Source organism: Stomoxys calcitrans, chromosome 1 (genome assembly GCF_963082655.1).
Source record: "Stomoxys calcitrans chromosome 1, idStoCalc2.1, whole genome shotgun sequence".
In the NCBI taxonomy this organism is placed as follows: domain Eukaryota; kingdom Metazoa; phylum Arthropoda; class Insecta; order Diptera; family Muscidae; genus Stomoxys; species Stomoxys calcitrans.
Window position 1 is genome coordinate 101,279,970 of NC_081552.1, and position 14,806 is coordinate 101,294,775.

General features: G+C 37.1%; 1 protein-coding gene across 3 annotated transcripts in view; it reads right to left on the minus strand.

Moving 5' to 3' along the window:
• Window positions 1–14,806, minus strand: part of LOC106089903 (delta-1-pyrroline-5-carboxylate dehydrogenase, mitochondrial) — a 106,275-nt gene that overhangs the window by 59,038 nt on the left and 32,431 nt on the right. For all 3 annotated transcript variants that reach the window (XM_059363288.1, XM_013255898.2, XM_013255897.2), the window contains exons 2-5: window positions 8,615–9,224; window positions 8,383–8,554; window positions 8,133–8,320; window positions 7,846–8,068 (exon numbers count right to left, since the gene is read on the minus strand). In XM_059363288.1, coding sequence (XP_059219271.1) covers window positions 7,846–8,068; window positions 8,133–8,320; window positions 8,383–8,554; window positions 8,615–9,186 — 1,155 coding nt within the window. In that variant the 5' untranslated portion in view covers window positions 9,187–9,224. The remainder of the gene's footprint in view (window positions 1–7,845; window positions 8,069–8,132; window positions 8,321–8,382; window positions 8,555–8,614; window positions 9,225–14,806) is intronic.

A 14,806-nucleotide genomic window follows, 5' to 3' on the forward strand; every position in this document is an offset into this window, starting at 1 on the left:
TATTAATAACCACTTTAATTGGATCTGGAGCTTATCATAAATATAAATGGTAAATTTTTTAATTGAACCAAGTTTTTAATATTTTCTGTGTATATACCATCTTAAGCTTATAGAACGATTATTTTTCATCGGATTATGGCCATATTTGGTACAATGATTTTAATAGACCCCTGGATACCCGGACAAAATATTGGTTTGATCGGACCATACTTGGATTAACCTGCTACATGGTCCGATCTGTCTTGCTTGTGTCTTGAACTCTTAAAAGGTACATTTCTATCTGATTTCGCTTAAATTGTTGCGTAATAGAAGATATGTTGATCTATCTCTTTATCGAAGTTCTTGAAGTCATTAAATACCATCTTTACCTTATTTCGCTAAAATTTATTTATTTTAAGATATTTTTGCCATTTACACTTTACAATGAGCCAGGAATGCCTTTTTTAGAGTCTTCTGAATAAATGTCTGCAATTTATATTTGCTCTCCATGTTCATATTTTGCTAAATATAAGTGGCGTTAAATACTCAAAAAAAAAATATACTATAATTGGAGACCTTTATATTTCAAAACAAGTAAAAGCGTGCTAAGTTCAGCCGGACCGAATCTTATATACCCTCCACCATGGATCGCATTTGTCGAGTTCTTTTCCCGGCATCTCTTCTTAGGCAAAAAAGGATATAAGAAACGATTTGCTTTGCTATTAGAGCGATATCAAGATATGATCCGGTTTGGACCACAATTAAATTATATGTTGGAGACCTGTGTAAAAAGTCAGCCAATTCAAATAAGAATTGCGCCCTTTGGGGGCTCAAGAAGTAAAATAGAGAGATCGATTTATATGGGAGCTGTATCGGGCTATAGACCGATTCAGACCATAATAAACACGTATGTTGATGGTCAAGAGATGATCCGTCGTACAAATTTTCAGGCAAATCGGATAATAATTGCGACCTCTAGAGGCTCAAGAAGTCAAGATCCCAGATCGGTTTATATGGCAGCTAAATCAGGTTATGAACCGATTTGAACCTTATTTGACACAGTTGTTGAAATTAAGACTAAAATACGTCATGCAAAATTTCAGCCAAATCGGATAGGAATTGCGCCCTCTAGAAGCTCAAGAAGTCAAGTCCCCAGATCTGTTTATATGACAGCTATATCAGGTTATGAACCGATTTGAACCATACTTGGCACAGATGTTGGATATCATAACAAAATACTTCGTGCAAAAATTCATTCAATTCGGATAAGAATTGCGCCCTCTAGAGACTCAAGAAGTCAAGACCCAAGATCGGTTTATATGGCAGCTATATCAGGTTATGGACCGAAACTTGGCAGAGTTGTTGAATATCATAACAAAACACGTCGTGCAAAATTTCATTCCAATCGGATAAGAATTGCGCACTCTAGAGGCTCAAGATGTCAAGACCCAAGATCGGTTTATATGGCAGCTATATCAAAACATGGACCGATATGGCCCATTTACAATACCAACCAACCTACACTAATAAGAAGTATTTGTGCCAAATTTCAAGCGGCTAGCTTTACTCCTTTTGAAGTTAGCGTGCTTTCGACAGACAGACGGACGGACATGGCTAGATCGACATAAAATATCGCGACGATCAAGAATATATATACTTTATGGGATCTCAGACGAATATTTCGAGTAGTTACAAACAGAATGACGAAATTAGTATACCCCCCATTCCATGGTGGAGGGTATAAAAATTAAAGTAGTTCGTTTGAAAAAAAAAACTTGTTTTTTCGTAATGGACGTGATTGCACTGACTAGTATCGAAAAACTCAACTTAAGGCAAGCACATATTTTCAAACCTTAACACCATTATATTGTAATAATCGATACCAACACTGAAAGGATTCTACCATTTTTGAGAAGCAATGATGCCTATCCGACCTATTATAAGGTGGATGTTCAGCCGGTATTACTTACATGAAAAAGCGAGCATTTTTGGGCGAGATTAATATTGTTTTTTTACTGAAATCAACGCTTTCACTTCTAAGGCTACCATTAGGTATAATTATATTTAGAATTTCTTGTTTCAACTTTTGAGTAAGGAGGTAAATTTTTGTGGAATTGCCCTTTTATAAAAAATTGCATTACAATTTTGTCTTAAGAAAACACTTCATTGAGATTTGGAAAAAAAATTCATTAAATTTTTTATCACTGGGCAAAAATTGTTTAACTATTTTAGTGAAAATTTCACTTTTTAGTTTTTCTTATTTAAAAATCCGTTTTTGTGCTTATTTAGTTTGTTCATAAAAATTATTTAATTTTGTTGTTGGATTAAGCAGCTTAGAACAATGTGTTCTTATTTCTTGCTTCTATTTCAAATAGCAAAGCAAAACATCAAATACCCTTTAAAGAGTTTCAGCAATTGTGGTGTGTTAAATGTATTGGAGGCGGGCTGCAAGCCCTGACGAACAGCACGTCGAAAAATATGCAGCCGCAATATGCTCATATTGAAAGTTTATTCTATGGCAAGCAAAGTTTGTCTTGATAATAAGTCTTTGGCTTTGTGGGTGCTGATGTAAGAAGTCTTTTTGAAGAGATATTGGCTGTTAGATTTTAATTTTTTTTTTGCTACGCTCTAAGAAAAGATTGAATAACAAGGTCCATCGTTTCATCAGAAAGACATGCTTCTACCATTGCACTCCTCACTAATTAGTGAGTAGGTGGAAGCACCCTGGCAAAGGCCAAAATCGCCATACTTTATTGTTTATTTATTTATTTATATTTGCGTTTTGATAATATACTCTTCAATACCTTTCATTTGATACCCATATTGCCTAGGGTTAGAGGGGTTCAAAATCCTCAAAAAGGACCTTTCTGCCTCCAATTTGTCTTTACGTATTCGTAATTTACTCGCTAATGCATTTCATTTGATACCCATATTGCTTAGGTTGGAACACTTCACCATCGAAATACGTTGGTATTGATATATGGTCAACTACGTTTCTTAAATCGATATACAACCCAACCAAAAAAAACTTAAAAGCATTTTAATTACTTCTTAAAAGAATGAAATAATTGGTACACTTATACTATGTTCAGACCAAAGCTGTTTTGAGCAAACGACTTGTTATACCCTCCACCATAGGATGGGGGTATACTTATTTCGTCATTCTGTTTGTAACACCTCGAAATATGCGTCTAAGACCCTATAAAGTATATATATTCTTGATCTTCATGACATTTTAAATCGATCTAGCCATGTCCGTCCATCTGTCTGTCAAAAGCAAGCTAACTTTCGAAGGAGTAAAGCTAGGCGCTTGAAATTATGCACAAATACTTCTTTTTAGTGTAGGTCGGTTGGGATTGTAAATGGGCCTAATCAGTCCATGTTTTGGTATAGCTGCCATATAAACCTATCTTGGGTCTTGACTTCTTGAGCCTCTAGAGGATGCAATTCTCGCAAGTGATGTTTTGGTATCACTTCCAACAAATGTATGGTTCAAATCGGTTCATAACTTTATCGATTCATAACTTCATATAAACCAATCTTGGGTCTTGACTTCTTCAGCTTTTAGAGAGCGCAATTCTTATCCGATTTGCAAGTGGTGTTTTGGTATTACTTCAACAACTGTGCTAAGCATGGTTCAAATCTCTTCATAACTTGGTACAGCTGCCATATAAACCAATATTGTATCTTGACTTCTTGAGCCTCTAGAGAGTGCAATTCTCATATGATTTGGAAGAAATTTTGTACAACGGCTTCTCCCATGACCTTCAATATACGTGTCCAATATGGTCTGAATCGATCTATTGCTTGATTCAGCTCCCATATAAACCAATCTCCCGATTTTGATTCTTGAGCCTCTTCAAGGCGCAATTTTTATCCGAATAAACTGAAATATTACACAATGACTTCTACAATGTTCAGCATTCCATTCATTTATGGTCCGAATCGGACTATAGCTCCAATAGCACAACAGTTCTTATTCATTACTCTTTGTTTGCCTAAAAGAGAAAACGCGCAAAGAACTCGATAAATGCTATCTATGGTGGAGGGTATATTAGATTCGGCAGGCCGAACTTAGCACGCTCTTACTTGTTTTCCCTTAATAATGCTCTGAAAGCGATACGTTTTTCCTTTACAATTTATATTGGCAAAACGACTCGTTTGCCACAAAAAACGAGTCATTATGTTCTAAAAATTTAAATCAATAGGGTCGGTTTTTATCACATAAAATGTCCTGTTTCCCTTGTTCTTTAATTTTAGGCTTAATGCCATGGCCATCACATACTTCTTCATTGCTTCTTGGCAAAAATCGCGAAGTCGATACCAAAAGCCGCCAAAGTCGACCGCATAAATCGGTTCTAAGCAATCCCGCCACGGGATAGCTGTGAGCATCACACAGGCTGGAACTTTGAGGCCTTATCAGTGTTGTGCTCATCGATGTCATGAGAAGCTTAGCTGTAAGCTACCGGGCGCGTCCACAGGTTAAGGATATGCTCCATACGGAGTTGCTGCAACGGCAGCCGTGGATAATGAATATGAATACATTTTGTGTACTTGGCCTAGACTTCTCCGCATCCCGAGTAAAAACAAGTTAATATGGTGAGATCCAATTATATCTGGCATCAGATATAATTTGATTCGAAAAATGGTTATATATAATTGGATCTAATTGTATTTAATTAGATCTAATTGGATTGGATTTGATACAAATGTATCTCGAATTTGTCCGAGATACAAAAGGATCCAATTATATACAATTATATGTAATTTGACCTTAAATTAAAAAAAATGTTGCTGTTCTTTTTTTGTTTATTATGCATTTAAATGTTGTTGTTTTTAATTAAACTCTTATCTTTAGCATTTTTCAATTTTAGACTTTTTGCCGCCAGTGGGGATTGAACAAGGGTCCCCTAGTTTGGTAGTCAGTTGCGCTACTAACTCAGCCAACCACTTGCTTATTATGTGCGCCGCTAAAGGTAAAGACTACTTTTAACTTAACAAATATCTGGGAGCCATAACTTTTGATCTACTGAACTGATTTGCATGATTTGGGACTCTGGGGAAAGAGCTTGACGAGATGTACCATGTTATTGTGGCCGTTAATGAGATATGGATTATATAAATTAAAAATATCAACATTTTGACTCAGTGTTTTTTTTTTTTTAATAAATCCGTCAATTTGTGGTTTTATACTTCATATTTCACACAAATTGTGCCAGTATATGTATGCACAGAATAAAAAAAGAATCATGCCTATATGTTTAGCGAAAAGAAGAAAAATACTTTTTTTTGTCAAAAATTTGCAAAAAATTTTCGAAAAACATACTCGCATTTCCTTCAAGTTTTCGCAATCAAAGCATTATCATTTATTTTCATTTTCATAAAGCGGAGTTATTAAGAAAAGTTTTAAATGACAATTTGTTTCATTATGATATCAAAACACCCCGTTATCTTAAGATCAACATAGCCATTTTTTTTCTAAAATTTCAAAGTATCATACTAAAAAAAATTTATTGGGATTTTTTCACTTTTTTGAACATGAGTTAAAGGTTTAAATGTTTCCGATGAATTAAGGTATGTCTAGCTATATCCTAGCCATAAATGAAGTCATGGCAGCCAAAATACTAAAAAAATTGATATTCAAATAGTGCAATTTTCACAGTTAAAAAACAACTATTACGTCCAACTTTATTGCACACATGTGTAGGGAACATTTATTATCATTTCTTTCACAAAACACAAAAAGAAATGAAAATCATGAAAATCCGACTTTGTGTAATACTGGCTGGCTGGACATTCAGAGCTGAGGGTCCCGTTCAGATCCACAATAATTATTTTTTTTTTGTATTGATTATCTACTTTCAAATTCATATTTCAAAACTGCCACTTGGGATAGCACATTATTAAAGATCCACAGGTCCTTCCTGTGTCTATCCCAATCTGAGGGCAAAAATTGTACTCTACTACCAAAGACCTTTTATTGCTGTACTATACTTTCCTGATCGGCTTTCATATATCACTTTTAACTCCTTTTTGTTTTTGATAGTATGGGGGAGGGGGATTTCCCTCTGATTTGTGTAAAATATGCTATCAGTTGTCTTACATGACAGTTTGGTGTTGTTTATATTATTAAGACCTAAAATACCACTTATTTTAGTCCTTTATTGTCGCGATCTATATGTACTGCTGAACGGCAGGACGTGACCCAGATATTTGTATCCTTATATCAACATTAGATTCGAACTCTACTGTCACAGACCTTTCTTTTAGTTCTCATATTATCCCGATCAAACTACACGTCCTATTGTAGTGTATTTAGTGGATGGGCTGGTCCCAAACTATATACCTTTTATTTGATACCCATATTGCCCAAAGCAGTGAAAGTGTCCTGTTGGGGAGTTTTGTGAGGGTGGGGAAACACTTCAAACACAGGCTCAAATTTGTATACCAAGTTCGTACTCTAATTGGGAGTAGACCACGAATCGTATATCAACATTCGGGATCAACTGTCTAGGGGACGTCCCACCCCCATATAAACACCCAAATAGAATGTATTTGCTCGCCATGATAATTTGGGTCTTAAGGGAAGTGGAGCTCGATATTGATAGTTTTTAGGGCCCATACCGCAAACCGGACATATTTGCACGAAAATGATATCCAATTTCGGGACCAATTTTCTTAGGGTCTACCCTTTCCCCAAAACTGCAATTTTTTATATGGGGCCCTAATAAAGCTCTTTAATTGTCGAAAATAAATATTCAAAGGTAAATTTTGTTCCGTATAAAAAGTGTATAATAATTGACAAGTAAAAGCGAGCTATGTTCGACCGAGGCGAATCTTATATACCTCCACCATTAATCGCATTTGTCAAGTTCTTTGCAAAATTTCAACCAAATTTCGACCAAATCGTATAAGAATTGCGCCCTCTAGAGGCTCAAGAAGTCTATTCGGGGGATCGGTTTATATGGCGGCTATATCAGGTTATGGACTGATTTATATTATACTTGGCACAGATATTGGAACTGATACCACAACACTTCATGCAAATTTTCAGCCAAAGCGGATAAAAATTGCGCCCTCTAGAAGCTCTAGAAGTCAAGATCCAATGTAGGTTTATATGACAGCTATATTAGGTTATCAACCGATTTAGACCATACTTGACACAGTTGTTGGAAGTGATACCAAAACTCCACGTTCAAAATTTCAGCCATATCGGATAAGAATTGCACCCTCTAAAAGCTCAAGAAGTCAAGACCCAAGATCGGTTTATATGGCAGCTATATCAAAATTTGGACCGATATGGCTCATTTACAATCCCGACCTACACTAATAAGAAGTATTTGTGCAAAATTTCAAGCGCCTAGCTTTACTCCTTCGAACGTTAGCGTGCTTTTGACAGACGGACGGACGGACATGGCTAGATCGACTTAAAATGTCATGAAGATCAAGAATATATATACTTTATGGGGTCTTAGACTCATATTTCGAGGTGTTACAAACGGAATGACGAAATTAGTATTCCCCCATCCTATGGTGGAGGGTATAAAGATATATATTTATTGACGAAAGAAAGAGATACCGAGCAAAGAACTTGGCAAATGGAAGCCATGATGGAGAATATATGCTAAGTTCGGCCGGGCCACACACTTTTACTTCTTTTATTATAAAGCTATTCCCCCTTATTGGCGATGGCGTAGTCGAATGTCGAAATTTTTACAAAATGGTATTATGGTTGTCCAAGAGGAAAATTCGTTTACATTTTTGGTATCACATGAAATGTAAAATTCGCCTTCTATACTACGGCTGCTGTCGATTTTCGCCTTTGAGGTGAAAATCGCGAGCAGTATTTTATAATCTGCCACTTACCTTTGGCCACAAAGATTCTGGAACATACATTCTGGAACAAGCCGAACATTTTTGGCCACAAAATTCGAATGCTGAACGAATTGTTCCAGTAACTACGGATTGAACATCAGCAGTAGGGTGAATGAAATGGTAATTTTTACCACCACATTCACCAATTAGACGAGGGAAATTGATATAGTTATCAATGTTGTTGCCAACCTGCTTCCACAAGCGGTTGAAAGTGCTGCAAAAAAAAAGCAAAATAATTGGCAAATCATTGCGGAAGATATGAATATAGAAATTCTTACGGAACAGATCCTGTGAAATTAATACCAGCCAAATGTGGAGAAGCTGTAATAGTATCACCAAAAACTGGGCCATCGGCTGGTACGAAATTAACCACACCATCCGGAACTCCGGCTTCACGCATAATGTTAAAAATACGCCAGTTGGAAAGCACGGCAGTATCTGAAGGCTTCCAGAGAACAGCATTGCCCTTAAAAAAACAACAATATTACAGGCATGTCATAAGAAAAGGAATTTCCGGCCTAAATTTACCATCAAAGCTGGGGTATAAGCTAAGTTACCGCCAATAGCGGTGAAGTTAAAAGGACTAACTGCAGCAATAAATCCGTCGATGCCACGATAACGCATCGAATTCTTAGTTACTTTCATATTTTCACTAATGGGCTGATATTTAGCGCATTCTTTCAAGAAAAAAGCATTTAATCTGAAACAAGAAAAAATATAGTAAATATGGGCGGGTGATTCTTTAATCGCCGATATATACCTTATAAAGTCGATTAATTCAGCAGCTGAATCGATTTCTGCTTGAATAATGGTTTTTGCTTGGCCCAACATTGTGGCTGCATTTAAGTCTTGACGATATTTTCCAGCCATTAAATCGGCAGCCTTATCCCAAATCTTCAAGCGTTCGCTGAGAGGAACCCGATCCCATTTAGGTTGTGTTTCCACAGCGGTCTTGATAGCACTCTTAATTGTTTTACTATCGGCATAATAGAATTTTGCCAATTTATGCTGATGATTATGTGGCATCACCTGATGCACCACTTGATCGGTACGGATTTCTTTGCCACCAATGACAATGGGAACTTCTTCACATTTTGCAGCAGTACGTTTAAGGGCTTCCTCCAAAGCTTTGCGCTCTGGTGAGCCTTTTTTATATTCATATACGGGTTCATTTGCAGTCTGGAAATCCTTCAAATTAGTGCTTGGCACAACAGAACTAATACAACGTGACTTTGTCATAAGATTATTAGCCTTGACAGCGTTTTTAATAAGAGCAGCTGCCATCATTGGCTTAACAGCACTATTTTGAGTGCTACGTGCAAGATTAAACATGATGGATGTTTTTGAGCTTTACTTCTGTTTTTAAAAATCTGCAAAGAATATATAAATTTTTTTTTTTTTAAAATGACAGATAAATAGAACTTATAGATCAATAGTAATAATAATGATAAAAATTTCACCAAATTACTTAAATTGCGTCTCAATTGGTATGTTTTTGTTATCGACATTTTGTATTTTTATTATATTTGCATAGCACAAGTACATGAAACAACACAATAGGTTATGGAGAGATGAACAAATTAAGTCCCGGCACGGAAAAGCTGTGAGAACCACATAGGCTGGTACATTGAGGTCCGATCTGTGTGGTGTTCATTGCTGTCACATGTTGCTGAAAGTGGAATATTCCATACAAAGTAGCTGCAACGGCAGTCGCGCACAATCAGCGGTATCGAGCGGAGAGTCTCAGTGAGAGGTCGGGCGGTACCGGCTCTTGCACAATTACTGAGTGCCTTGATGCTCGATATGACAATGCGAGTTATTGGCGCCTTTAAAATAATCAAAGGCCACCCTGTTTCCGCGGCGATCGGTCCTTTGGTCCGTAACGAACTTGCTCACATACAAGAGTTTAACGAGCATCGCCACCTCCACATAAAAATGTGGCTACAACAACAAATTAAGTGCTTACGGATTCATATTCGTCATCATAAAGGCAGCGTCTACATTAGTTGAGCCTAGTTTAGATAGGTTTATCGTCAAAGGTAAAACATTTAACTCACTGTATTTATTTACCCGCTCCATTAGTGGAATATTCGTAAACAGCTTATCGGCTACTTCATTTCCCATCACCCCCCGATGGGAAATGCTTAGCTTTTATATGGTCCGGATGCACTACTGATGCCTCCTTACAAGCTTATATCTCATAGGATCCACACGTAGAGGCTTCCGCGCCACTGTTCCACTTCGATTGTAACAGTCTAACTACATTTATTGTGAAGTAATACCAATTCAAAGATACAACCAGCCAAGGGTATTGCGATTCCCTTGCTCCTAATAACTCAATTAAAGCTGGGCTAAGCACTCCCAGAATGGTGTTAGCCTTCCCCCAAAATTGCCAATTTTTTTATTGCTATTAAAAGCGTTTTAGCCGTCATTTGAAATATGGGCTGGTTTCGCTTATGGTGTAAATTTCAGTAAACCTGGGGCCGAACTGCAGCATACTAGATTCGAGTGCGCTTTCGTATCGAATGAAATTTTATCTCTGGTTTAATGGGTATTATGCCACTTGATTAAAAATTTGTATGTCCAAGTTTTTAAAAATAATGCTCGATTTTAACATTCGCGTTCTTAAATTTCAAAAATTCCCTCTCAATAAAGAGATACATAATTCACAATAGAGAGATTTCGAACGATTTTTACTCGTTCACGTATGCTGTGATTCGGCCCCTGGTGCAAATTTCCGCATACGTGCACGAGTGTAATCGGTCGAAACTCTATTGTGTATTATGATATACTTTATTGAACATGATTTTTTTTAATACAAACGTGGTATAATGTCCATTAATTACGAGATGAAATTCGATTCGAGACGAAAGCGAACTCGATCACGTATGCGGTCCCGGTAAGGGATAACAGATGAGCACCACACAGGCTGGAACTTTGAGCTTCAATCTGTGAGGTTCTTCGTTATAGCGAGAAGCTGGGAACTACTGGCCGTCCTAGGCTGCAGATTGTGGAATGCTCCATACGGAGTAGCTGCAACTGCAGTTGTGGACAATCAGCGGCACCGGCTCTTGTTTAAATACTGAGTGCCTATGATGTTCGTTACGAAAAGGCGGGATATTGCCGCCTTTAAATAACCAATTACCATTGTTTCCACGGTGATCGGTCGTATAGACCGGAGCGGGCTTGTTCGCCTATAAGAGTTAAGGATTGCCATATCCACATGCAAATGTGGCTATAAGAGTTTGACCATGGTACAATTAAGAGGTAGGGTCATTAGCACAACAACAAAAATCTACCCCAAGAAACTACCTTGAGTGGCAAATGCCGTAAATTGAAATGTCAAAGTGGTTTTAGAAATATACTTTGTTTTACAACTTATCTTCTACAAATGTGTTTTATATTTGTATTTTCGTCATAATAACACTGTTTTGTTTCTTATGTGTGGAATATCGGATCATACAGCACATCCTTTCAAGATTTTAGAAAAATTTCACACCTGTGATATCAAGCCTTTGACATTTAGATTTACAGCAAAATTAAAAAAAAAATAAACAAATTTTACTCAGCTGTTCACATGACTTTTCCTTATAAGTATATCCTGAGTTTGACGACAATCGCCACCTCCACATGCAAATGTGATTGAAACGACAACAACAACGAAGGCAGTAATTCGGTCCTGAATTTAAAAAAAAAATATTTTGATTTTTGTTACACAGTGTTATTGACCCCAAAAAATGATTAGATGATCATCTTTCTAGCTATTTTAAAAATAAAATTGTTGGGCTTTGTTTGTTAGTCTGTTCCGTATAGACTCAAAAACGGTTAATCCGATTTTCATGAAATTTCCACGGTTGGTAGTTTGAGCCCTCGGCGAAAAAATGGTTCTAAATTTTTTGATATCCGAAGAGCTTCTCTCTTACCCTCATTTTTAAAAACGCTAGATCTCGGAGATGGTTGCACCGATTTAAGCGAAATTTTGTATGGTACCCCAAAAACACGAAATTGGTATAAAATTTTGGCGTCAAATAATCTGGAGGGACGCCCCATCCCCAAAACCCACCCGAACGGACATGTTTACCGATTGGGACAATATGGGTATCAAATGAAAGGTATTTAAGGGTAGAGTACGTACTTGGCATAAAAAGTCACACTAAGTGTCGGGCGGGTCGCCCTGCCCCAAAAACACCAACCAACAGGACACTTTTACTGCTTTGGGCTCTCTCTCTTGAGATTTCAACTCCCACGCATTCCTACTTGTAAAAAGCAAATTTCGTAAATTGCTTGATCCATATTCGAAAAGCAAATTAATATTGAAAATTAAATAAACATTTCGGAAAAGAAAAAACAAAAAACATCAAAGATCTACGTGTTTGAATGATAACCGAAAGCAACAAAAGGAGAATAAACTTGCCTATTAAAATTGGAGTTTGCCTAGTTTGAGACTTATGGAAATATTCTGGTTATGCTGTTTTATTCGTATGCCAAGTGAGCCCGAAAAATAATGTGAGTGAGTCAAATGTTTTAAGGTAACACGAAACCAATTTTTGTTGAGAATTTCATGTGTTTAAAAAAGAAATTATTTGACAGGTTTTAAATGAATTAAAATTCTTCTTGAAAATTTAAGTTTTCGTTTGTTTGTTTAAAGTTCTAAAAAATTATGTTGGTTAAATAAATTTTCTTTGTTCGGGGTTCATTTTTTGTTTAAGAAATTTTGTACGACAATGAACATTCGGTGAAAACGTGGTTTAAGATTAATCCGCGATTTGGGATATTTTTTTTTTACATACATACGTACATTTATAATTCCACCAGTGAGGAGATATTTCAAAAGAGAAAAAAGAAAAAAGATATTTGATGCGCATGTCCTCTCTCATGTATTTATTGTAGATCAATTCAAATAAATCCCACGCTCTTGTTCTATTTTCCAAGTTACTGCGCATGCCCTCTCTGTGCTTATTATACATCACTCACTCACTCAGTTCCATTTCCAAAGTTTGTAAGCAAGTGCTCTCTCCGTCTGTAAGTGCTCCCTACCACTCTCGGAATATTTTTCATATCACTCAAAACTCCTGCTCTTGATTGTGAGGAACTAATGCGCATGTCCGCTCACTAGTATCACTCAAATTATTCCTATTCACTTCTTTAAGCTAAGACAGGCTTTTGCTCTTGAGCTCACAACTGGTTTGTGAGTTGATGTTGTGTTTTTTTTGTTTCATTCTTTCTATTATCATTGCCTTCTGCTTCTCCACGAGAGCAATTGATAATAGGAAGAGGAAGAATGTAAACAAACTTCCAACATTTCCAAAATCTTCCATCACACAAGAGTTCATTGACCTATTTGCTCGGCCATTGGCAATCATATGTTTTTGAGGTTTCCAGTCAAGTGTGGGGATCTTGTGACATACACACATATATATCCTAACTTTTAACATTTGTATCTTTTTTCTTTATCACTATCAGAAAGATACTTGTTAAAGTAGAGTTACCAGGTTGCTGTGGCTATGTCTAAATGCTGGCTAGACCTCTTATTGTGAATATTGAATTTTCTACGAAGCTAGAATAACTTTAGTAATTCGGTTTTTTTTGTACGAGATTTGTCTGACCACTATTGAGTTGGTATAATTGTTTGCTTGAGTTTTTAAGTGCGAAATTGGTCTTGGAAATTTGTAATTTTTTGCCGTTATGTTGTTTTTCCGATAGAATTTTACCCTTAGCTTATTGGTACTGTATGGTATCAGATTTCGGCATAGCATTTACTTTCCTTTTATCCGAATCCATTTAATTCATATCACAGCGTTCTTTGAATTGGATTTTCTGCGGTATTTTGTACATGAATTTATTTTCATTTTCGGCCGCACCTTTCTAGACGATCCTTTCAATCGAAAAATCAGATTTTCCTTCCTTTTTGCTCGGTTTTGGAGATTGTCAGGACATTTCTATCTTTTTACCTAGAATTTCCAGAGGAACAAGATGTCCTTAGAGAAATTTATTCGTTTGGCCGATAACTTGGTTGAGTTTGAGGCTGCACTAAACGGCAATGAGTTACCTGTGACGTCGATTTGTCTGATAGAGACCCATAGGGACGAGGCTAAGTCCCTTTGGTCTCGATTGAAGCTGACATATGAGAAATGCCTCGCCGATATGGCTATTGAGAAGTCGGATGGTGGCGGAGCCGCTCAGGATCTTGAGTCAGTCAAGGAGAAATACAAAAATTCTTACTGCACGTACTGTCGCTGTGTTTCCAAACTGACCGAATCCATTCAGACAGTTTCAAGTTCGAATATGGATTCCAGTCAAAGTTTCAATTTGCCTCCAATCGAATTGAACGTTTTCCAAGGTGACTTCAAATCCTGGCCGACTTTCCGGGACATATTCACTGCGATTTGTGTGAGGAACCCCAGATTAAGCCCAGTTGAGAAACTGTTTCATTTGTCCCAGAAGACGAAAGGTGAAGCACATGAAATTGTGGCTAAAAGTCCCCTTACGAATGAGGGTTTCCAAACAGCTTGGAAGAATCTATGTGCACGTTATGACAATAAACGGGTTCTGATCAATGAACAATTGAAGACACTCTTCAGTCTTTCTGCCATCCATACGGAATCAGCGAATTCACTCAAGCAGTTGCAAAGGGATATCAACTCCTGTATATCCACTCTAGGAAGTCATGAGATCGATACGGAAAGTTGGAATCCAATTTTTATCTTCCTATGCTCGAATTGTCTCCCCGATTCCACTTTGACGCTTTGGGAGCAGACCCTAAGCGATAAGACCAGCATTCCAAAGTGGTCTGATTTTGATGATTTCCTGACCAATCGCCATAGGACGCTTGAGTCAGTTTCCGAAATCAAAGGTTCTAAGGAGCCGAACTCTTCTAATCATAAATCCAAGGGACATAACAACTTTAAGGCCAAGTCTGACAAGGTACGGGCGTTTCAGGCTCAGGTTAATC